At 57.5% G+C, this 21,396-nt stretch overlaps 5 protein-coding genes across 5 annotated transcripts; 1 reads left to right on the top strand and 4 right to left on the bottom strand.

The window, feature by feature from the left end:
- Positions 1 to 1,135: 1,135 nt before the first annotated feature.
- Positions 1,136 to 5,408, top strand: KVR01_002591 (uncharacterized protein). Its single transcript, XM_044794854.1, has 2 exons — positions 1,136 to 1,477; positions 1,546 to 5,408. The coding sequence occupies exons 1-2, from the start codon at positions 1,386 to 1,388 to the stop codon at positions 2,831 to 2,833; spliced, it is 1,380 nt and encodes a 459-aa protein (XP_044647606.1). The 5' UTR covers positions 1,136 to 1,385; the 3' UTR covers positions 2,834 to 5,408.
- Positions 3,343 to 4,839, bottom strand: KVR01_002107 (uncharacterized protein; the record flags this gene model as incomplete). The annotated part of the gene is made up of 1 exon (XM_044783278.1): positions 3,343 to 4,839. One exon carries the CDS (start codon positions 4,837 to 4,839, stop codon positions 3,343 to 3,345), a length of 1,497 nt encoding a protein of 498 aa, XP_044647122.1.
- Positions 5,409 to 5,720: 312 nt separating the features above from the next.
- KVR01_003417 (uncharacterized protein) lies at positions 5,721 to 10,828 on the bottom strand. The gene is made up of 2 exons (XM_044783228.1): positions 9,829 to 10,828; positions 5,721 to 9,758 (listed from the first exon to the last, which is right to left on the bottom strand). Exon 2 carries the CDS (start codon positions 9,111 to 9,113, stop codon positions 6,441 to 6,443), a length of 2,673 nt encoding a protein of 890 aa, XP_044648432.1. The 5' UTR covers positions 9,114 to 9,758; positions 9,829 to 10,828; the 3' UTR covers positions 5,721 to 6,440.
- A 174-nt stretch (positions 10,829 to 11,002) lies between these two features.
- Positions 11,003 to 13,461, bottom strand: KVR01_002173 (uncharacterized protein). The gene is made up of 2 exons (XM_044785872.1): positions 12,509 to 13,461; positions 11,003 to 12,321 (listed from the first exon to the last, which is right to left on the bottom strand). The coding sequence occupies exons 1-2, from the start codon at positions 13,214 to 13,216 to the stop codon at positions 11,761 to 11,763; spliced, it is 1,269 nt and encodes a 422-aa protein (XP_044647188.1). The 5' UTR covers positions 13,217 to 13,461; the 3' UTR covers positions 11,003 to 11,760.
- A 3,985-nt stretch (positions 13,462 to 17,446) lies between these two features.
- KVR01_002774 (uncharacterized protein) lies at positions 17,447 to 21,363 on the bottom strand. Its single transcript, XM_044783850.1, has one exon. The coding sequence runs from the start codon at positions 19,840 to 19,842 to the stop codon at positions 17,968 to 17,970; it is 1,875 nt and encodes a 624-aa protein (XP_044647789.1). The 5' UTR covers positions 19,843 to 21,363; the 3' UTR covers positions 17,447 to 17,967.
- Positions 21,364 to 21,396: the final 33 nt, after the last annotated feature.

A 21,396-nucleotide genomic window follows, 5' to 3' on the forward strand; every position in this document is an offset into this window, starting at 1 on the left:
CTGCCGGTGCTGCCAACCTGTGCTGTCGTGCCGGAAGACGAGTTCCGCGATGCTGGTGGCCGACCAGGAGGGCCGAACCCGTGGGGCGCAGCTGCCGAAGTCCCTATCCTGGGAGTCTCGGGGCCGCCGGCGTCATTCTTTGGTGGCATGGGCGAGTCCTTGCGGATGGAAAGGGAGGAGGGGGCTCTCGTGTGGCCGTACGCTCCTTGGGAGGAGCCAGTCCTCCTCATTGCCTCGAGGGCAGCATTCGAGTCAGAGCCAGGAACGGGAGATGGCGCAGCTGAGCTCCTGGCCGCAGCAGTGGCCTTGCGCATCTGAGCTCGGACCTGCGAGGCATGGCGTTCGGTAAGGTAGGTGACCTGTTGGAGCAGAAAGTCCACGGTAACCTCGAACCTCGCAGCTCTGCAAGGGTACAAAGAAGTGGTGATAAGCTTGTATATCGGGCGTCTGTCGGATGGACTCATTACTTACAGTTCCACCCCTGGGATCAGACCATGTTAGCCGATGGTTGATTCGGTGGCAAGCAATACAGCCAAAGCCAAGCCAGGCAGAAATCAACTCACAGTCGATCTCGGTCTTTGCAACACCCGAGAGGATCCTCCAAAGGGACTCATCTTTGGAGGCATCCCATCTTACCTGATGAAGATGAAATGCTAATCAGTACCGTGATGGACTTGTGTGCCGGTACAGGGCCGGGTCACTCACGGGCGGCGGATCGACGAAGTCGCCCCTGGGGAAGGGCAGCCGGATGTAGACGGTGTAGCTCGGCTCACCATCCATAGCGGCCCAGGCTCAGTGCAGGCTGTTCGCGAGGGAGGGAGACGGGCACAGAACCGATGACGGTATGAGATGAGATTGTATCCCCGATGAAATCAGAGGAAGTTGGTTCAGGTGCATTTGTGTATGTCCATGTCTAAGTCATGCAGAGCAATCAGCCCCAACAAGGAGCTACCGAGTGCCGAGTACGTGCTGTGCACAGTGCAGCTGTACGGAGTACGGTCGTGGCCGCCTCGTATCGATAAGGATGGGTGACAGGGAAGAGCTTGGTAGACCCGAGTGAGCCCTTGTCTGGCAGGCTGGCAGGCTGGCAGGCAAGGCAGGCCCCCCTGCTTGGTAGCCCAGCCCATCTGTTGCTGGGGCAGAGTACGGAGTAGACAGCCCGCAGAGGCAGAATTTCAACCGCGTCGCATGGCCAAATCCCAACCTGAGTCGCATCAGAACGGCCAGAAAACCAACCCAGCCCCCGCCTGCTCCAGACACTGACGTCCTGAAATCTCTTCCACACCAGGGAATCGAAGTGCATTCCTCGAACTCGACCACGTCCGGATCAGACCCGCCCTGCCTGGCTCGCTCGGGCTCGAGGAGCGTGCCGCACCCACCACAACATGGCCCCTCTCATTCTACACAATGTCCCCGACGAGGAACAATACGTCGGCGAGGATGGCGTCCAGAGGCCCTACGCAATGATATGGCCACAGTATGTCTCTACTACTCTGCATCCCCGCTGCCTCCATGCATCTCGGTAGCTGACAATATCCCCTCCAGGCAAGACGGCAACCCGACCAACGTTCGAGCACGACGCGGAGTACCCGAAACAGGAGCGTTTGGCAAGTCGACGCGGCGATCCAGGTCAAAAACCGCGACCCCGGCTAGGCGCGAAGACCCCACGATCCAGTCCGCCGGCAAGGTCTTTGCCGCCTTCTTCGAGCAGCAGTCTTCACAAGGCGGGGACGCGACAGAAGAACCCTCGTCGGCAACCCCAAGGCAACGAAGAGCCTCCACCGTCCAGCCCCTGATACCGCCGTCGACCTCGACCAAAGATCTCACAGACGACTCCGCGGCCGCCGCCGCCACGCCAGCGACAGCCCGTAACATTCCCAACGTCCCAACCGAGATCATCCTCCGCGGCTTCAAGCACACCGACCAGCAGTACGCCGCCATCAACCACTACGAGCAGCTCGCAGGGCGCATTTGCGAGGACTACCCTAGGGATCCGCCTTTCGAGATCAGGCGGTACAAGTCGGAACTGCGCGACCCGGCCTACTCGCGGCGCCGTGCCCTGACCCCGGAGGAGAGGGCCAAGGTGAACCGGGCGGACGGCGGCTCACACTGGGTCAAGGTGACGTTCGAGTCGAGCCAGGCGGCCGAGGCGGCCATGTTCTCGAGCCCACAGGCCATCCTGGGCCATCTAGTGTATGCGGAGCCCTACCGCGGCCTGCCCCCGCTGCGCGACGAGCCCGTCCCAGACGCCACCACCGCGGCCCTGGGCGACGAGGTGCCCGCGCCATGGAGGCGCCCCGGACAGGGCGGCAACAGGACGGCTGGCGAGCTGAGACCGACTTTCCCCGCCGGCGGGCTGCCGTCCGAGGTCGTCATCGGCGACGGCGCCATGGACGTGGACATGTCGCCACCCCATTCCCAGGCCAGCAGCCGCACCGTCGAGAGTGGCACCATCAACGGCTCCTCGTCAGCCTCCAATAACACTCTGACGGGGCCCCCGGCGGCGAACGACCAGCTCCAGGTGACAGCAGCAGCAGGGGCCAGCCCCGAGAACAGCGTGTACTGTAGGAGGATACCCACTGCGCGCAAGGTCGTGCTGCTGCCGGCGGAGCAGGCGCTGCGGCCGCAGCAGTCGTACGCCCAGCGGCTGCTCGGCCGCATCCCCTTCATCAAGTGGTTCAGCGGGTCCATGATCGGGAATGAGGTCCCGCGCACGCAGGAGGGCGAGTTCGACTGGGTCAACGCGTCGCTCTACTGGAAGTTCATCTGTTGGCTGGACCTGATGTTCCGACTGTTTGGTGGTGAGATTGTCAGCGCCGACAAAGATGACTGAGACGACTTTTCTGTGTTGGACACTCGAGGGATGGTACCCAAATGGCAAAGTTGTTGATCTTGTAAAGAGCAGGATAGACCGGGACCTGATTGCTTCCCGCGCGGGTCGGCTCTACATCACAAGGGGGTCTATGTTTCGTAGCGTGAGGGACAGTCTGAGAGCATCCGCGAGGACATGTCTTTGTGGTCGTGGACTGGGAGATATTGCGCGGATTTGGATGACAATGCATATAGCGTCTTTGGCATAGGGCGTTTTTGCGAGGTTTGGCGTGTGGCGTGCAGGGACTAGATAAGGAAAAGGGGGGGTTATACAACCGTATCATGTACCTATTTGAGGAGAAAGGAAAGAGAATACCACACGAGAGAACACCAGCCTGTAATTACGCCACGAGACCCAAAACAGCAATGCTTCTATACCAAACCGTGACGCCTAGCTTGTTAACATGAATGAACGACTGGTACCGCCCGGCCTGCCCCTCCCGAGAAAAAGAGTATTGGGATTCCACGAATCTATTCCATCCCGTCATCGGTAGTATTCCACCTCCTTTCCCGCTCGTCGGGGTCCGACGCCGCGGAGGAGATCCTCTTATTGCCCCAGGGGTGCTCATCTTCATCTCCGCTCATTGGCAGCGACAGGTCAGTATGCGATGACGGCATACGGAAGCCGTCGGCGGATGCCGACCTCCCACCGTTGCGTATCGTGGCAGGCGACGGGGGCCCGTCGTCGTCGCTCGTCACGTTTGAGCTGCCGCCGCCCTGGAAGTGGTCGTCGGCGCCGCCCATCACCTCGTCCGGGTTAACCCTCACGGGCTGCGGCGAGAAGGGCCGCGTCATCCTGGGCCTGCCGTTGCTGGCAAAGTCGGCTGAGAAGATGCTGATGTTGTCGGTGTCGGGCACCACCCTGAGCTCCGGGCTGGTGACGGCGCCGGCCAAGCTCTGGTACGGTTCCGATACGACACCGAGGCTGTCTGCCCTCTCATGTCCCTTCCGACCGCCACCACCGCCGATAACCCTAGCTAGCCCCATGCCCGAGTCGGACGCCGTGTCGGCCAGGATGCTCTTTGGCGGCAGGATGCTGAACAGCTTGCTCGTGTCGGCCTCGGCCTCGGCGGGCGCCGGCTCGGTGGCGAAGAGGTCGGTGCCCTTCTCCAGGAGCTCATCCAGCCCGCCGCCGGACCAGCCCTTGCGCGCGAGCGACTCGAAGATGTCGACCTCGGCCCGTACAAGGCTGCAGCTCGACTCGAGGATTTTGACGCTCGTGTCCTGACTCTCGCGCAGCAGGGTGCGACTGTGGTCGGCGTGCATGCTAGTCAAGCCGTCCAGCTTGGTGGTCAGCTCGACCAGGTGGGTGCGGAACTTGGAGACATTCCTGGGCCCGCGCTGGCGGTGCAGCTTCATGCCCTCCTTCTCGAGGCGTCGGATCTCCTGTGACTGGCGCTTAACCGCCGCCAGGTAAGTCGCCTCCTCATCCTCGACATCCCGGCGCCACTTGTCCAGCTCGTGGAGGAGGGGCACCTCGAAGCTCCTGTATACCGTCTCGGACAGGATGTGCTCGTGGTTTGCGATAAGGTGGTGCACGCCGGCGGCGGCCAGCAGGCTGTCTGCGGTGCAGCCGCTGTTAGAGGTGACAGCAGCGGTGGGGGCGTTGCCGAGATGCACGGAGTCGGATGTAGCCTCCTTCAGGCGGGCGCATGACTCCAGGGCGGAGCCGAAGGAGGAGGCGGCGTTGGACAGGGCGGCGAGGGCCAGGCGATATGTCTTTGCTGAGGACAGCAGGTCGGCGTATGACTTTTGGCTGGCGGCGAGATCGGCTTTGGTGAGAACGGTTTCCACCGCAGGAGGTGGAGGGGGCAGGGGCAGGTTGAAGCTCGAGATGTTCATGCTTGCCGAGGGCTGGTTCGCGGTCGACGCGTACGAGTAGGTTGGCGATGCCGGCACCGGCGGGAGCTGGGACGGCGAGGGCGACGGTGGCCGGTTGGCGACGGGTTGGTGCTGAACGGTCGTCATGTTGTACGAGCGAGATGATTCGTAGTAGCCGCAAAGAGAGGAAGAGAGCGACAGGAGGGGCGTGCGTCCTTTTTTCCCCCCAGGAGATAAACTTTTTTTTTTTTTTTGTTTACAATGAGGGTTGGATCGTCTGATACGGATGTTAGCTGCAGATCGCCTGCATGTGCAGCACGTTCGTCTGCAGTTGGGAGCAGCGGGAGGCAGGCTCAACACCCAGAAACACCGTCAGAGCACACGAGACGGGGATAGTGGCGCTTGGCTGCTGCGGGGGTCTGACAGGCTGAGAGGATGGCGACCTGGCGACACAAGCTCAGGAGTTCTCGGGGCCCCGGCGGAGTGGAGCTTGTCTCCTGATAGCGTTGAAACAACTCAGCAATATGGTCGAGTAGTGGAGCAGGAGAGAAGCAGAGGATCGTGGCATGCGCGTGCACGTGTAGCTTTGTACTTTGACCGAGTATGTTCGGGCCTGCGCATACAGTTTACATGATGAAAGACGAGAGAGGTCTTGTTGCGTCGTAGGAATGGGGACGGCGTAGCCTAGGCAATCCACCCATCCCACCCCGAGAAGGTCTGTCTTGGAGGACAAAAAAATTGGTCCTTGTTCAGGTGGCCTTGAGCCTTCGGGCCAGGTGACGTCTTCTATGTTTACACACCCTCCCTTCCCCTGGCACCCAGACACCAGAACCAGAGTACGTACAGTACTGAGTACGTACCACCTGCGGCGCATGAACGGTCCCTCCAACGGTCCCCACATGCACCGTTTTTGATCGACCACCCACCGCCCACACAGCCCACAGCAGACTAGACCAACAGACTACCTAGCCTTACCTTAGCTTGGCTGCCGCGATCAGCGACGACTCTGAGCCCCGGGTCTCAGTGGAGTGGGCTGGCGCCTCACCTGCAGCTGTGCGGTGAGCTGTCTTGATTTCTTCCTTATTCCTCCTTCACGACTCGATCCGATCCGAGGGCCTGCTCCACATTGTTCCCCATTAATTGTGACACCGAAACTCCGGGAGGGACGAGGCATGGCTGGCAGGAAAATCCAAATGCTGAAAACACCCTCCAGCCAGCCACAGAGGTTCTCGACATTGAGGCTGAAGGGCTGATGGCCTGCTGGGCTCAACCCATCTGACAAGATCTCACAAAAGACAGGCAGATCACCAGATCCAGATCCAGATCCACCGCATTTGGGGCTTGTCGTCCGAGCCGGCTTCTTCACATGTATCAAAGGTCGGACTGGCTTGGGCACGAGTACACAATAAGTCTCCTGTAGATCAATCCGATCGTTTGATATTATGTAGAATTACACCCATCTTCCACACCCCTGTACGTGTTTGCGACAGCAGCGTTCGTGTCCCTCTCGTGAGCATTATGTATAGTGTGTGTGTGTGTGTGTCTGCCTGTCAAGGCCATCCTGCATCCCCGGCTCCAATCCCAACCAGCCAGTTTCGGCGTGCGAGCAATCTCTTGCTTCTGGTATCTCCCAATACAGTGTCGTGCCTCATCATGATATAGTAGTACAATAGACTCAAAAGGAAAGGGAAACAAGTGGTATCTCGTCTCATGATCAGCCGTTTCGTCCTCCGGCTCAGAATGTGCAATCACAAGGCGTAATTCTCCGCATGCAAATATATCTCCTCTAACATGGGGTCGCCCCAGATCTCCGCCTGAAGTCTGGCCACGGTGGTTGCGACACCCACCCGCATGCTCGGTGGGCCACACACGAAGACCGCTGTCCTCCGGCCTAGTATTCCCCGCCCGTCACTCCCGCCTGTCGCCCACTCCTTGAGCATGAACCCAAGGTCGGGCCGTCCGTACTCGACGCTCCAGCCCCCGTCGATCTCGTGTGGCACAGGGAACGCGAACCGCATCAGACTCTTCTGGAACTCGGTCGGCGTCTCGGGGAACCCGAACTCGAATCCAGATGGCGGGCCAAAGGTGCTCGTCGGCCGCGGCCGGCTCAGCGTGCCCACATCAGTGCGCAGGTGCGCCAGTTCCGGCACATCAGGTGCTCGGGGCATGTCTGAGGAATGCTGGGTCGACTCGGGGTGCGACCCTGTCTGTGGGGGTTCGAGGAGCTGGCTAAACCGCTTGTTGCCCGGCGAATTGGGCGGCGCGTAGTTGAAATATGGACCATCCGCCTTGGGCTTCAGGGGAGGAAAGTGGAAGTCCTTCTGCTTGCCCTTGTCACTGGGCAGCTCGGACGCGTCTTCCTTGGTGTCTCTCGATTGTGGCTGGTCGTTATCACCTTCGAGACGGCGCAGTGCTTCGTCCGTGTATGATTGGCGATTGTTTGGCGGCGGGTTCGGTGGCGGTGGCGGGATGTTGTGTGGCTGCAGGTACTTCTGCTGTGGCAGCGCGGTAAACCGATCTTGCTGCTCTGCTCGCAGCTCTGCTTCTCTGTTTGGGTCGCCTTGGGCGACATCCGCGATCAATGCTGAGTTGCGTTTTGAGGCAATTCCTGCAACAAAGCCGTCCAGCCGGTCATGGAACATGTTCGATATCGGCCGCGGCGCACGGGCGCTCGCTCCAACTGGACCGCCGTGCGAGTTCCTAGTCGCAGCAGTCACGAAGAACTTGCAAGTGACACTATCTGGAGGCGCGGCTTCGCGGCAGATGCGCAGCTCCTCGCGAAACCAATCCATGGCCTCGAGGCGCTTCAACGACCATACCACAACAATCTTCTTGGTGATAGCCTTTCCGTCTCGCATACGCTTGATCAAGTTGAGCAGCTGTGACATCAGCGATGTGATACCACTCCCTCCCGCAATCAAGATGCAGGTATCGAACGCCGCAAGATCCCGGCGCATGCCACCGTAAGGTCCATCCAGGAAAGCACGGTACGTGTGGAATGGACCCTTCTCTATGGCGGTCTCGAGTACCTTCTTGGTGAATCCGCCGTATGGCCTGAGAACCAGCACGCAGTCCCGGTACTGCTCACCGTATTCCGAGGGGAAGTCTTCGCTGCACAAGGAAGTGACGGTAAATGGATGGTTCTCGAGTAGCGATATCCCCGGCATGCGCAAGTAAAAGTATTGGCCCGGGGACCACCGCAGCTGGGTTGGAATGGTGATCTTGATCGTGTTCTCTGTCATGATTTGGATGGCGGCCTCATCTCCCACCATAAACGCCATTCTCCACGGCTTGGTCCAATTCAGCTTGCAAAATCGCCACATATTACATATGACAATGATGGCGATGGACGCGTAGAGGTAGTCCCACGACATCAGGAAGTTCTTGGTGTGCCAGAACAGGAGGCCGATATATACATACCCAACAGGGGCATGGAGGATAGAGAACAATTCGTAGATGTGTCGCCTCAGAACCGGAAGGGAAAGCACACATAGCCAGCAGAGAGGAACAAAGCAGGCTATGCCACTGCCGTAGATGATACCACTGCCCGGGGGGAACAGCTTGTTAAAGACTGTCATCCCCCCATCCTCCCATACAGGCTGTATGAAAAACGGCACCATATGGACCAGCGAGAGAAAGAGGCACAGGTAACCCGCCCATCGGTGGAACACGTTCAGCCGATCGGCGGCAATGCCTGTGATGAGGCTCAGAATGTTTGCCTTCATGCTCGTAGCAATGATCCACGGGGTCATTGCCTGTGCAATCATGCCGGCTCGGATGGCGAGCGGTGGTGAGCCGTACCGAATGCTGGCCCAGTACAGCGGTTGCTGCAGGAAGCAGTACAAGGAGACAAACACCAAAGCAATGAAGCCGACCGTCAACACCGACAAGGATGAGAAGGTGAATCTGTGCTTTCGCCATCTGATATCAGGGATCGGCCGATAAAATGTCCATCGGAACAGGGCTAGGGTGTCGTTGATGAAGCCAATGGAAGACATGTTGGATTTCGGGCGGAAGGCTGTCTCGGCCTTCTCTTCCTCGGGGAAGAAGTGTCGCGCCGTGGCTGGCTGCCCGGTAAGTTGTCCAGACTGCGAAGGAGTTTGGCCCCATTCAGTCTCCGGGTTGTAGAGGTTCTGGTAATATTGCTCGACCTCTTGCTTGTAAATGGCTTGCCTGATCTTGTCTTGCCAGAAATGCCACACCCTGACAACCACGACCGACATCATCAGTGCTACCGAGAAATACGTCCATCCCAGTCCATACTTCCCGGCCTTGGTCCAGGGATCGACCGTGTTTGCTTGCACCAGGCCTGGTGGACTCGTCGACGTCAGTGGAATGTTGATCCGCCTCAGGATCTCTGCCAATTTCCGCGTGGCAGATGACGCTGCCTCGCGAAGGGCAGGCTGTACTTGCGAAGCCATGGTCGACACGGCGGGGCAAGGCCAGCTGTGTACGAGAAGGCCGTTGTACGCTCAACGCGACTGCGCGCAGTGGCGTCGAGCGGTTGACATGGACCTCCCGGTAAGTGGCGACCTATTCTCGAGGACTTTGGCGTGCTGCGTATATGACAGGGCAAAGGAGAATCGTATCCATGCAAGCGAGTAGCGTGGAGTTGTGGGGTGGAATGTGGGAAGGACAGGCTGTAAGGGGTCGCAGGTCGTCGGTAGAGTTGCCAAAAGTTTCTCCTGGGAGCCCTGGTGTTTGTTTGGTGTTTGGTCCAAAGCAGATCAACTAAGTGACAGCCAGATCCAGGCTCACGCCCCGAAAAGAGAAAGAACGTCAGTCAGTGGCGGGAGGGAGGCCAATATATGACAGCTGGACAAGCCTGGCCGCGTTCGTAGTATGGGCGATCAGAATTGGGTCACCGTATGCGGTCCCAACACGAAGGGTTAGATTGATATCGAGCAGGCGTCCGCAAGGTGGGCTGCACCTCAATAGCCGCCGGGGACGGGGCTACTTTGGGGGATGAGATGTTGGCGTGCGGTAGCGTAGTCGTAGTAGATCTCGCACGAGGATCCGAAATGTCAACCCACGCGGGCCGAAGTTCTTTAAAAGGCAGGGTTTGCCTGGGGTGAGTGAGCTCAAGGTCGGACGACAAGATGTGAAGAGCTAGGGAGGCCCAGCGGTAGACCAGACCTTAATATTGGCTGGCCGTTCTTTCTGGCCTGTTCCCCGCCAATGCATGTCACACACAACGGGCCATGCGTGGGGAACAACAGGGCATACGAGCCGAAGAAAAGAGTCGACGACCACACCTGCTTGGCTGGCTGGCTGGCTGGCTGGATGAAAAGAATGGTCGTGAAGGATGTCGTAGGTGTGGACCCTGGGAGTGGGCAAGCATCGATCAATTCGGCAAGGAAGTGCATGCAGATATTGTGGTCCTCGATGCAAGCGGGCCGGGCGGCGCACTATCACACAGACAGACGGATAGATGGCCCAGTATGGAAGCTTGTTGCTTGCCGGGCCTGTGGCCAGGAGACGGACAGAACCAACAGGACCTGCTATCAGCCAGTAAGACGAAGCGATGTGATCACACCCGTCGCTGGTCACCCGATGGTGCGACAGACGTGCGATTGCGCGTGGGAGCGTCGAGGAAGACGGTGCTCTCTCGTCCCCAAGACTCCAAGAGGCACCAGGTGAGTGGCCGTCCGGTGAGTGGCCGTCCCGGGAGGGGGTCGGGGGGGTGGGCGGCCGCCTTGCTCGGTGCTCAGTCGAAGGCGAGAGGGAGCAGGAGAATTGCCGTGTGGAGGTTACGAGGACCAATAGGGCGGGTGAGCCAGGTGAGCCCAGCACGAAGGCAGAATGGCCCCTCTCCGCGATCAGTGATTCGCCGTTGGTGACAGCAGGGGAGGAGATGATATCTGGGCCAGGTGAGGAGAGATGGTGCTTGGCCCTCGGGCGGCTTGGCTGCTTGGGCGCTGCGGTGGGACAAGGCACGACTGCAACAAACCCCACCCATGCAGTCTGGCACATCTCGGTACAGCAGCAAGCAGGTCCTGAGGTCCAGCGCAGGCTGCTGTCGCATTGGGGGCCACGGGGGGCCACGGGGGGCCGAGGACGGTTAGGCGGGCTGGCGGGCTGGCGGGATGCAATCTCCAAGGTGCCCTGTTGGTGATGGTGGTGGTCGAGCAGCCAGGCAATTGGATCAATGCCATTCGAGCGCAGCGGAACTTAAATGCGGGCGGCTAAGCATGTTGGCTGATTGGTCCTTGGCGCTGCAGGGTGGGCCAACATGCTCTGTTCCCCTGTCGCTCCATTGCTGAAATGGCCCCTCGCATCTCGATTCGGCATCAGTCGCATTCGCAGATTCGCTGGGCCTGTCCAGCCTGCCAGCTTTCTTTCTGGGTGTCTGTAATAGTACACAGCAAGCCCCGGGCCGACCATGGTGTGACTACTGCCGCATGTCGGACGATGGGAGTAGTGCACGTACGGCGCGCTCCCTGACTCCGTAGCCCAGAGGCTGCCAGGTCCGTCACAGTCACAATTGATCTCGCACCTGAGTGGGTAGGCCTGCACCGACAGGCTGGATCACTGCCGCCGTTCTGGGTCCTCCAGTAACAGGGACCTCCGGGGCCTTCACATGATTCCGTTCGGCTTACCTGATAGGCAGCCTGACTGACAAGATATGTGTTTGGCACAGGCCTGCCGCTTCGGGATCATCCGCGACGACGACCCCCCTTCCCGTCCAAGACCTCACCTCCTTTACCCCGACCTCGCCTCGCCTCAGATTACTTGCCATTACTACCAAGCAGTACGCAATCACTAATAAGCACGAGATCATCATTGCTCTCAAGCTGCACGCACCTGCAAGGTGGCGGGCGGGCAACAAGCCCATCGTGCTGTATTTAGCCCCAACGTGGAGGCATTGCGTAAAGGGGGCTGACTCCTCAATCTACCACAGCCAGTTCTGAATCCATCCGTATGAAAATGCCCGAATCCTGTCCAGGGACCATTAAAATGCTGCTATTACCGTCCAGCCAGGTCGGCCGGGCACCCAATGGGCTTCGTAAGGCGGGAGCAATCTGTCTTGATGAGAACCACGGCAGTCGCTCGAGGAAACATGCCGTGTCACCACAACATCAGCGAACTCACATCAGCGCTAATGCGGCGCCCTTGTGCCATCTCCGCGAGCACCTTTCCCGTCCCAAGAGAGAGGGAAATACCCCACGGTCCGTGGCCTGCAGCTAGGAACACGCCGCCTTCTGCACCAGGACGCGTGGCGATGCCTTCCTCTAGGTGCACGTCGTCGATTCTTGAGATTATAGGGGTGCCGTAGGGCGTAACCGGCCGGAAACACAGGCCCTCCCTCACGACCTCAAGGTCGTCGACCGCGCCGCCCTCGCCGAGGAGCCTGGCAGCCACCCTCTTGAGCTGGTCGATAGCGTCCACAGAGATGGGCTTCTCCGTCGCCAGTTCTGGCAAGGGTATCTCGTCTGTGTTCAGCCCGGCCACATAGAGCTGCCCCCCGATGCGTGAGAATATCTCGGGCGAGAACCCGGTCTTGCTTGTGGCATACAGAGCGTGGCATCCCCGCCTTTCCATTTCTGCTGTCCATCGGGGTGATTTGAGGACCAGCGAATGGCCCGCCAGGCTCGATATGGGCAACTGGCTCTGTGTTTTTGGGAAGAGCTGTCCAGAGCACTGTGTCAGCTTTCGATTGATCCGCGGCGGGGCGTTCTTGGTCGTGATATAGACACGGAGCTGCCGGTTTATGGCCCGGTCTTGGAGAAGGCACCCTTGCCAGGCAAGTTGCAAGCTGGCAAGGAGGGACAGGAACGTGTTGGACGAGAGATGGAAATGGTGCCCGGGCGCTAACCTCTTGAAATACCTGTGGCGACCACGCACCAGCCGCGATGACCAGCCTAGCACAAGGCACATCGGTTTCGGTTGACGACTGGGTGTCGGCAACCCTCAGGCCAGACAGTTGGCCCCGGACGTCTTTCATGATGGCCACGGCCCTGGCAGGCTGGGAGAGGTGTACGCCGCTGTCGAGGCACTGTTTGAGCAAGAAGCGGCACAGCTGGAGCGGGTCGACCTGGGCGGTAGTCCTGTCATCGCCTATTGGCTTTACTGTGTCGCCGTCCTCTCGCAACAGCCAGGGCGGCAGCATCTGGGCGTCGTGGCCGTCGTGGCCGTCGGGGCAGTCAGGGGCAGAGCCGGCAGCGGCATCAGGCCTACTTCTCCCATAACGTAGCCAGTCCTCGCCCCTCTGGCTCCTCCTGCCGGTAGTCTGGGAAGCCGCAGTGTAGCTGAGGGAGGTGCTCCTGGAGTAGCCCCACTTGGAGGCGCCGTCGTGAAGGTCCGCCAGTCTCTTGTGCTCGTCGAAGCTCTGGGCGGCCAGGGAGGCGACGCCAGGCCCAAACCAGTCCCTGGCCAGGAAACCACCGGCGTAGCCAGAGGCCGAGGCAAAAAGCTCTGGGGAGGAGTCGACGAGGTGGATGGTCCCGCCCGGTTGGTGCTTGGAGAGGTAGAGTGCGGTAGACACGCCAATTATGCCAGCGCCGACGATGACGGTGTCTGCCATTTCAAGATCCGGGTGTTGGTGGGAGATGGGTACATCAGAGGGTGCGTGCTATCGAGGCCGTCTGGGAAGCTGCTGGGACAAGAGCCAACAGCGAGGCCCAACAGCAAGGCCAGCCTGCCTGGGGGAGAAGCAACCACGCCCACGCCCACGCCCACGCCTGTGACTGCGACTGCGACTGCGAGTTGCTGATTGGACTATCTGCCAGGCAAGGCAGGCCAAGCCAAGGCAGACCGACTACGCTCGCCTCTTGTCATTTATCAATTTCTTTCTGAGGGTGGGTTGATGATGAGTAACAGCGTCTGCGGCCATCGAGGTCTCGCCACACGGCGGGGTGTCTGGGTGCCAGTCCTGTGGCACGACCTCACAGCGGCAGGGATCGGCACCAACCTATACCACTCCCTTGTCGGCCTGCACTCATGTCTGCATGTGTGAAAATGTGCCCTTCGGCCGACCCAGACGCCCATGCTTCAACACACGCTTCCCGAAGAAGAGCCCTCCACGTTCAGGCCACTGCACCTGGCTTCACCAGAATTTCGAGGTCCACCATGAGATGTGATAATGCCGTCGGGATCGCTTCGCTACCGTAGAACGCCATGCGAGCTGGCAGTACTGGGCCATCGTCAACTACCCCGAGACGCAAGGCGGCAAAAAGAATTGTCCGAAGAGGGGAGGCCGACCGCCATCTGACCCGCAGATCGCTCATGCGTGGCTAATATCAAGCTTTCTACGCTTCCCACCTGCCGATCCCCAATTATTCTTCCTTCCCTCGTCCTGGCCGCTATCTCGCCAGATGGGGACGCCTGGTCTTTCACCTCATCCGAGACTGGCCGTCAGAGTCCAGTCGAAAGCTCACGCGGCCAACTACCCATTATCTGAGCGCCTCGTCATCTTATGCCGCCGATGTTGTTGAGTGTACTACTCAGCAAGTCCGAGTTCTCACTGGCCACAGCCATGATTCAGGAATCAGTAAAACTTCTAGAACGCGAAGTTGGGCTTGGGGCCCATGCGTTCGGGGAGATTCCAGCTCAGGTTGATGTTGTGCCACCACATCCTTCGATAATGCACAGAACAGGCTCGGTGTAACAGCTGGCGCAGTCTTGCCTTACTCTGGAGACCACTCAACCTCCACGGTCATTTGAGCCAAGAGCTCATCACAAGACATCAAAGATTATGCACAGAAAATTCAATCTGAACATAAAGGGTAACCCGTACTGTCAGGTGGTTGTATGTTGAGTTTGAAACTATGGCACTGGCTTGATGTGAGGACACACTCGTGGAAAGGAGTCAAATCCTGTGGTTGTAAAGAAAGAAAGAAGCATAAAAAAGTCTGTATCAAAATTCCTTCACGACTTGAGAGTGATCATGAAGATAGCTTGCACTGACGTGAAAATACCATGAGACAGCATGCATGCTTCGTGTCATGCTGTAGGCCATCAGCATGTTCCATGAATTGGTTATCAGACCTACTACTAAGATGCTTCTGTGACTTCCGAACTCAAATTCTATGGCTCTCATAAAGCTGATCGGCAGGCGTGCGATGCATATAGCTTCTAGATCATTGGGCATCGTATTGGATTGTTAGGTCGGATTTGTGCTCGATGTAGACCGTCCGCGGTATAGATTGGTTTCCCAGGGTTAGTGGCAATACCAGTAGCAAGCCCAGACCTCAATCCTCGTGACAGCTTGTGCAAGCTTGGCTTCTTCCACTTCCTCCCTGTGAATGCAGACATCTCCTGTTCTATGCCCTCCATCGATGAGCAAGACATTGTGTGTGGCCGAGGCTGCAGCCAGATCTTCTGAACGTCGATGCTCCCAGGCCAGAGCAAAAGTTTCGGTCTGCTGTGTTATCCCATTTCAGGTCATCTCATTCTATTGTCAGATAAGTCTTCCTACTGACACTTTCAATGCTGGTTTTAAACCTAGTGGGACGGATTCGGGGTCGGTCCCAAGGCGAGACAACAGCAGGTAATGATAGGCTAGGATTGATGTAGAAGCAAATACCTTGGTGCGCAAGCAGCCCAACTCCTTCAAAAAATCAATTGTCAGAATTCCATGGGCAATGCCACCCTTAATGGGTTTGTCCGCGGTCGTGATAAAATGTTCCTACTCTAGGGCACCTAAGTATGATAATTGTCCATTATTAGTCACAAGTTCCGAGGTGGACAAGCTATCCCCGGCCATGAATTTTTCAGGGAAGACACCTCAGTTTCAGTTTAGTTGCAATTTCGACGACCTAAAGGCTTTTTCTAGTTCTTTTCTCTTTCTGTTCTTTTTTTTTGGGGGGGGGGTCGTTTTTGCTAGGGGCAGGGCCAGTAGGTATATGTGCCCTAATAGAGCCACAGAGACTGTTCTTCTGATAATAAGGAGCAAAAACAAATTATAATGAGAACAGCAGATTCACGGCTGTCTCTGGTAGTATCCATATTTACAAAATGAGTATCAGACTAGATGAAGAGGGTAAATAGATACACCTCTACCCTTCACGTTGTGTTCTTGGTATTATCAGACTTAGCCTGGATTTCAAATTATTAGTATCGAACAGTCAGTCATGAGATTTGTACCATGCAGTCTTAGACCTCCAACAAATACTAGGAACAAATTGCGTGGTGCTTCTTCATTTTGAGTTTGTACATCTTAATTCATGAAGGTCTGTATGCAGGTTGAGCCTACAGTAAAGCCTCCAGATCAGAGGATCTTAACATACAGGATAAGAGACAATAATATGATTACATATGTACCAATAAAGACTTGCAGGGGGTGTCTTCTATGTTGTGGACCTCACATGACTCCACAGCCTTGGAATGGTAGATGCCACCTGTGGGCATGGCCTGTAAGGTGATGATCAACGCAAATTACACGTAATTGTAAGAAATGGGCTCTCTTGCCCTGGCAAAGTTGTTTTCGAGTTGAGATCACATGAAAACATGGGGTTCTAATTGTCTAGTGTTTACTTGATGTCACCATATAAAGGCGCCATGTATGTCCTCAGACGTATACGGAATAGAAGCGAGACCACATACCCAAGTACCTTGGCCGTGTTTGCCCCGTCTCCAGAGTCTCAGTTCCACATGGAAGACGCGATCTTTCGTTTGCATTCCCAGCACAACAGCACAAGGCTGGTCTGCACTGTCACATTGGGCATGAGTATATTTGGTAGATCAGGGCTGCTCGAGTGGCGGCCGGCGTCGGGCGGTCATGCGTGTACAGATTATGGCCTAGATGGAAGCTCCCGAAATCCCGTGGATGGCGGTCTGCCCTCTACACTACTACTACCTTAGGTACCTAAGTAGGTAGTAAGTAGTATGGGCGTACTTTGGAGAATAGTTGGTCGAAAGAGACAAAGCGCCCTCTCTTTGCAAGGACAACAGCACTCGGCAAAATTCGCCAAGCAGGGCGCCAACTGGTGGCAGGGCACTGAGTACGCTTTGCCAAGTGACCGTTCACGGAGAATGCCAGATTACTTACCCAGGTAGACCCCCGGGCCTGCGAGCTAATCAGCAAACACCGCGAGGAGGCAGGAGACGCACCGCAGCGGCAGATGAAAATGCTCAAGATGACCCCCACCCCTATTTGACGCTTCCAGGAACTTAGCCAGGAACTTAGGAGCCTCATTTCCTGCAAGCGCGGCCCAGGATTGTGCTAGTGCTAGGTATTACGCCAAGCCCGCGATGCGCCCAAGTGAGAACAGACTTATTAGCAAAGCCCCTGACCGTTGCTCTCGGCTACGAAGACGCAATCCCACCACAACGTCAGCGACATCGCGCCACTCGGGATTTCCAACATGGTCGTCAGGATTAGTAGCAGGAATGAGACGTTCCCAATCTCATCTGGGCCATCCGCGCGTCTTGGCCCCCCGTCTTGGGCGGTTACATCCTCCTGGCACTGGCAACCAGGGCCGATGTACAGCTGTGCAGAGGCCTGAGTGCGGGTGCCTCCAGGTCTGTGTGTCATATGGCAACGGGTGTGAGAACAGACTGCCCTGGGCCAATCTAAGGCCGCAGGTCGACGGCCCGGGGGGGGGGGGGTGGTCTAAGCAAGCTTGCCAGACCACAGACGTTACTTGGGTAGTTACAATGACGAAGGCGGCTCAGTGCTCCGTTACGGCGGCCCGACGAACCGATCGTACCCCTGGACTGCATGTTAGGCCAGAGACAAAGCCGGCAGTAAACATCCGACATAGCACGACGGCGATCACGGTGAAAGCAACAATAGAAAGGGATCGAAAGATGTGAACTTCAAGGAGAAGTGATATTACAAGGCCAACCACAATGATGTGCCCCTGATGTTATATACGAGAGCTGCGTACAGCCATGACTATTTACAGGCGATTGCCTTCTATTCTTCTCTAAGGCCCCTTTCCATCTTCTTGGCCAGAATGACCAGACGTTTCCCCATAACTCCAAGCGCAATGCATCTGGGGATATTCGCGAATGGCTGTGATGATACCTCGTCCATTTGTGTGAGACTGAAGAAAGATTACTTCCTTGCTCAACTAGCTGCTCCTTCAGCTCCCTCGACCCGCTCCTTCAGCCAGGTATGTGAAATGCAAAATATAGACAGAAACGCAGAAAGGCTGCAATACCACCAAAAAAGACCTATCACCAAAAAATGCACCTAAATGACGGTACCGGGAAGCAGTCATGGAGATGCTAGAAGAAGAGAAACCCCGCGATCAGGCCGTAAATCGTGAACCGTGGCATCGTGACTGCTGTTTCTATTTCCGGATCGGAAAAACAGACCCGAACACGGATTTACCAGGTGAAGCTTTCCTCGAAAAAGTCGACGACGGTGTTCTCGTCCTGCACCTGGCGCACGCCGGATCTGACATCGTCAGCCAGCGCGCCAGGACCACAGACAGTCACAGCCATGGCGCCCATTTGCTCGTGGACCTCCTTGCGGATCAGGAGCGGGACGTTGGGCCGGCCGGGGAACATCTGCACGGTTGTGCTGGCGGAGACGATCTCTTTGGCGTTCTTCGGTCTCGTGATGAAGAGCTTGATGGTCAATATCTCCTTACGATTCGGCATCCTTAGCACTTCGTCCATCCAGGGCCTGATCCACTCTAGTGACTCGTAGTCACGAACGATCCAGATCAGGGTGATGCGACGAGTGGCCACGCTGCCGTTGTTGAAGCCCTCGATGAGCGGCCTGAGGTAGCTGAGCTGGTGCGTGATACCAGTGGCGCCGGCAACAAGGACGGCATGTCCGTAGCTGTCCAAATCGTGGTGGCCACCGTACGGGCCCTCGAAGGCGGCCCTCATCTTGATAGCGCGGGTGCCGGCCTCGGCGGCCCTGTTGTAGAGGTCGCGGGTCAGGCCGGTCTGGGCGCCAATGACGAAGGAGACCGATGTTGTTGTGTTCCTCCTCAAGATCATGGGCTCCTTCTCGTCCAACGGGAGCTCCTCCGCGTGGTGGTCGATCCATGCGATAGAGAAAGGGTGGTTCTCCCAGGGCTTGATGCCTGCAAATCGGATGTAGGCGTGCGAGCCGGGCTTGATCTCGACGTGGCGGGGCAGGTGCATGGTGACTCGGGTGCACTCGCCTGGCATTGCCTCGACGATCGCCTCGGTGAATCCACGGTGAGACCAGTTGCAGTAGGTGAGACGGATCATGCGGGCCAGGCGGTCGAACATCCAGATGGCGAAGATTGCAATGACCCAAGGGAGCTGGGGCAGGCCGGTGGGGATCTCGGTGGGCGTAAGGCAGTGAATCAGAGTGCACACGAAGGTGATGAAAGCGAGGATGATGTGTGTGTTGAGGAAGGTCTCGTAGAAGGCATGGCGGATGGGCGAGAAGGACAAGATCAGCAGGATGAGCATCGCCCAGGTACCTGCAGTTCCAGACGCAATGAAGGGGTCATACAGGCAGCGGTCCATCAGTCCCGACCACCCGGTGGCGGCCATCTGCACAATGGCCCACACTAGGAAGTGGATGATGATCTCGACCACTGAAAGACGACCGAGCCAGCGGTGGAAGAGGTTGTAGGTGTCGAAGCTGATCTTGAGCCATGAGATCATGGGGTTGTTGCGGCCGGCAAAAATGATCAGTGGGACCATGTTGACCGCACCGAGGGTTCCCGAGCGTCCTCGGATTTCTGCACACAGCGCGTACTTGTTCTCGTTGGCCCAGTTCAGGTAGAACATGTAGACCAGGTTGCTGACTGTGTAGATGAAGAGAAGAATGAAGTGCAGCCTCGAGGGCAGCGTGCCCATGTTCATGGCCTTGGAGAGCCGGATCTCCCGGTTGTGTCGCTTGCCCCAAAGCGGTGCGTAGATGAAGTCCTTCTTGAAGCTGGGCATCCAATGGGACTGGGCGTACTTCCAGTAAGTCTGCCGTTCACCCTCGACCGACATTGCCGAGACCTGGCGGATGTGGCCCCAGATGACCTGAAATATTCTGACAGCCAGAATTGTGAAGCCGAAGATACCCAGTGTCCACCACAGCATGTCCACAAAGACCAGGTTGTTAACCTGGTTGACACCGTTGAGACCATGGGCATACGGTGAGATGGTCGACAACGGGTTGCCGGCGCTGTCGGTCGAGGCGGCTTCGGCCTCCCGAGGGAGGAGTGTTGGGGTGGGGTTCATGTGCGCGAGGGCGGCGAACCTGCGCCGATGGAATTCCATCCTTGTTAGGTGGTAGGGTTGGAGAGAGATGAAGTTCGGGTTGGTTTATGTGAAAAAAGAAAGTTTCGATCCTTGTCCGTCAGGTGCTCGAGGCGGAAAACGGGGGCGTCGCTCCGAATCTATAGCAGGCCCTGCGTGCAACGTCCCTGCCTGGAGCCTCCCGGGTGCAAGAAGGGCTATTGTCGTTGGGACGGAGTGGCGGACAATAGCATTATGAAGGGGGACAAAGAGGAGGGGACAATAAGGTCGGGGTGGTCCTTTGTGGTGGTTGTCTCATACAAGGGCGATGAGACAATGTCGAAAGTCGGCCCACTGGGACAAAGAGTCGAGCCACGCCCTGAGAATGCCGAAGCAAGCAGGGCAGAGGGCAGTCAAGTCGGATGTCCAGGCCGCGGTAGGCTGGGCGCAGCGGCGACGGATATTGGTGTCGAGATGCCAAGGCCGTCAAGGTCGATGAGAGAGAGACTGGGTGGTCCGGGCCTGCGGATAAGATGGTTGATTGCTGGCAGTGCAGGTGTGGTAGAAAGGACCGTGATTGCTCAAATCAGCGCGGGCAGCCGATATTGAGTCGATATGAATGTCGCCTAGGAGAGTGGCTCGCCTGTGAAAGTGGGCCTTGCCGTGGCGTGACGCCGTATATGAACAGCGGGCGAAGCTGTCGACAATCGGCGATTTTTCAGACAGGCGCGGTCGGGTTGTTTGAGTGAGCGAGTGAAAAGCTGACACCACAGGAGCAGTGGATGGCTGGTTGGGATGGGCAGGGTGAGGCCGAACGAATGAAACCGCCGCAAACGACGAGCAAGGTGAGGCTGTCTGGACTGCGTGACGGCGGTTGACAGGCGTGGGTTGGGCGGGCGGAGTGGTGGTGAGTAAAAGGGTGATGTGAGCAAGTGCCAAATGAGTAATGACAATTGGGGTGGGCGAGGCAAGATTCGGATGTTCGGTCGTCCAAGACAAGGGGCAAGTTGTCCACGGTCCAGCGAAGATCAACAGAGCCCGGGCCAAGTCGTGCCTTTTCTTGGGTCCAAGAAGGAAGGGATGGAGGGTTGAAGATGATCCAGATCAAGATCAACAGACCAACAAAGGTGCGTGTGCGGGTGCGGGTGCGTGTGTTGTTTTTGTGAGCCAGAAAGGACCTGAGGTGCCACCAATGATATCGCGTCGGAAACAGAGGACACACAGCAGAGCACAGCAGAGCAGGGTCACGACACACGAGAATCGAACTGACCAGAGAGGTCCACAGAATCAGAAAGCAAAGGAGAGGCTTGGTCGGGGAGTGCAAGGAAGACGAGGGGATCGCCGTGGGTTAAGAACAAGAATAGATGAGCAAGCTGGGAGGCCAGGGGTACCAACAGGTGGGCAGTTTTCCCACTCGGCGTCACCCGAGATGCAGCCAAAGTCAGTAGACCAAGCCAGGCCCAAGCCGTGCAGTGCAGTGCGATTGCTGGACAGAGCACAATGTGCCGCGGTGCCGTCAGGAACCAACATGGGGCCAAGATGGACCAGATGGGCCAGATGGGCCAGATGGACCATGCAGGCCCTGCCAGTGGGAGG

Source organism: Diaporthe batatas (genome assembly GCF_019321695.1).
Source record: "Diaporthe batatas strain CRI 302-4 chromosome Unknown Contig00003, whole genome shotgun sequence".
Lineage (NCBI taxonomy): Eukaryota > Fungi > Ascomycota > Sordariomycetes > Diaporthales > Diaporthaceae > Diaporthe > Diaporthe batatas.

Coding starts and splice junctions, on each gene's coding strand:
- KVR01_002591 (XM_044794854.1), top strand. CDS start 1,386: ATGGCCCCTCTCATTCTACACAATGTCCCCGACGAGGAACAATACGTC. Junction 1,478..1,545: donor TACGCAATGATATGGCCACA/GTATGTCTCTAC, acceptor TATCCCCTCCAG/GCAAGACGGCAACCCGACCA.
- KVR01_003417 (XM_044783228.1), bottom strand. CDS start 9,113: ATGGCTTCGCAAGTACAGCCTGCCCTTCGCGAGGCAGCGTCATCTGCC.
- KVR01_002173 (XM_044785872.1), bottom strand. CDS start 13,216: ATGGCAGACACCGTCATCGTCGGCGCTGGCATAATTGGCGTGTCTACC. Junction 12,322..12,508: donor CGCCACAGGTATTTCAAGAG/GTTAGCGCCCGG, acceptor TGCTCTGGACAG/CTCTTCCCAAAAACACAGAG.
- KVR01_002774 (XM_044783850.1), bottom strand. CDS start 19,842: ATGGAATTCCATCGGCGCAGGTTCGCCGCCCTCGCGCACATGAACCCC.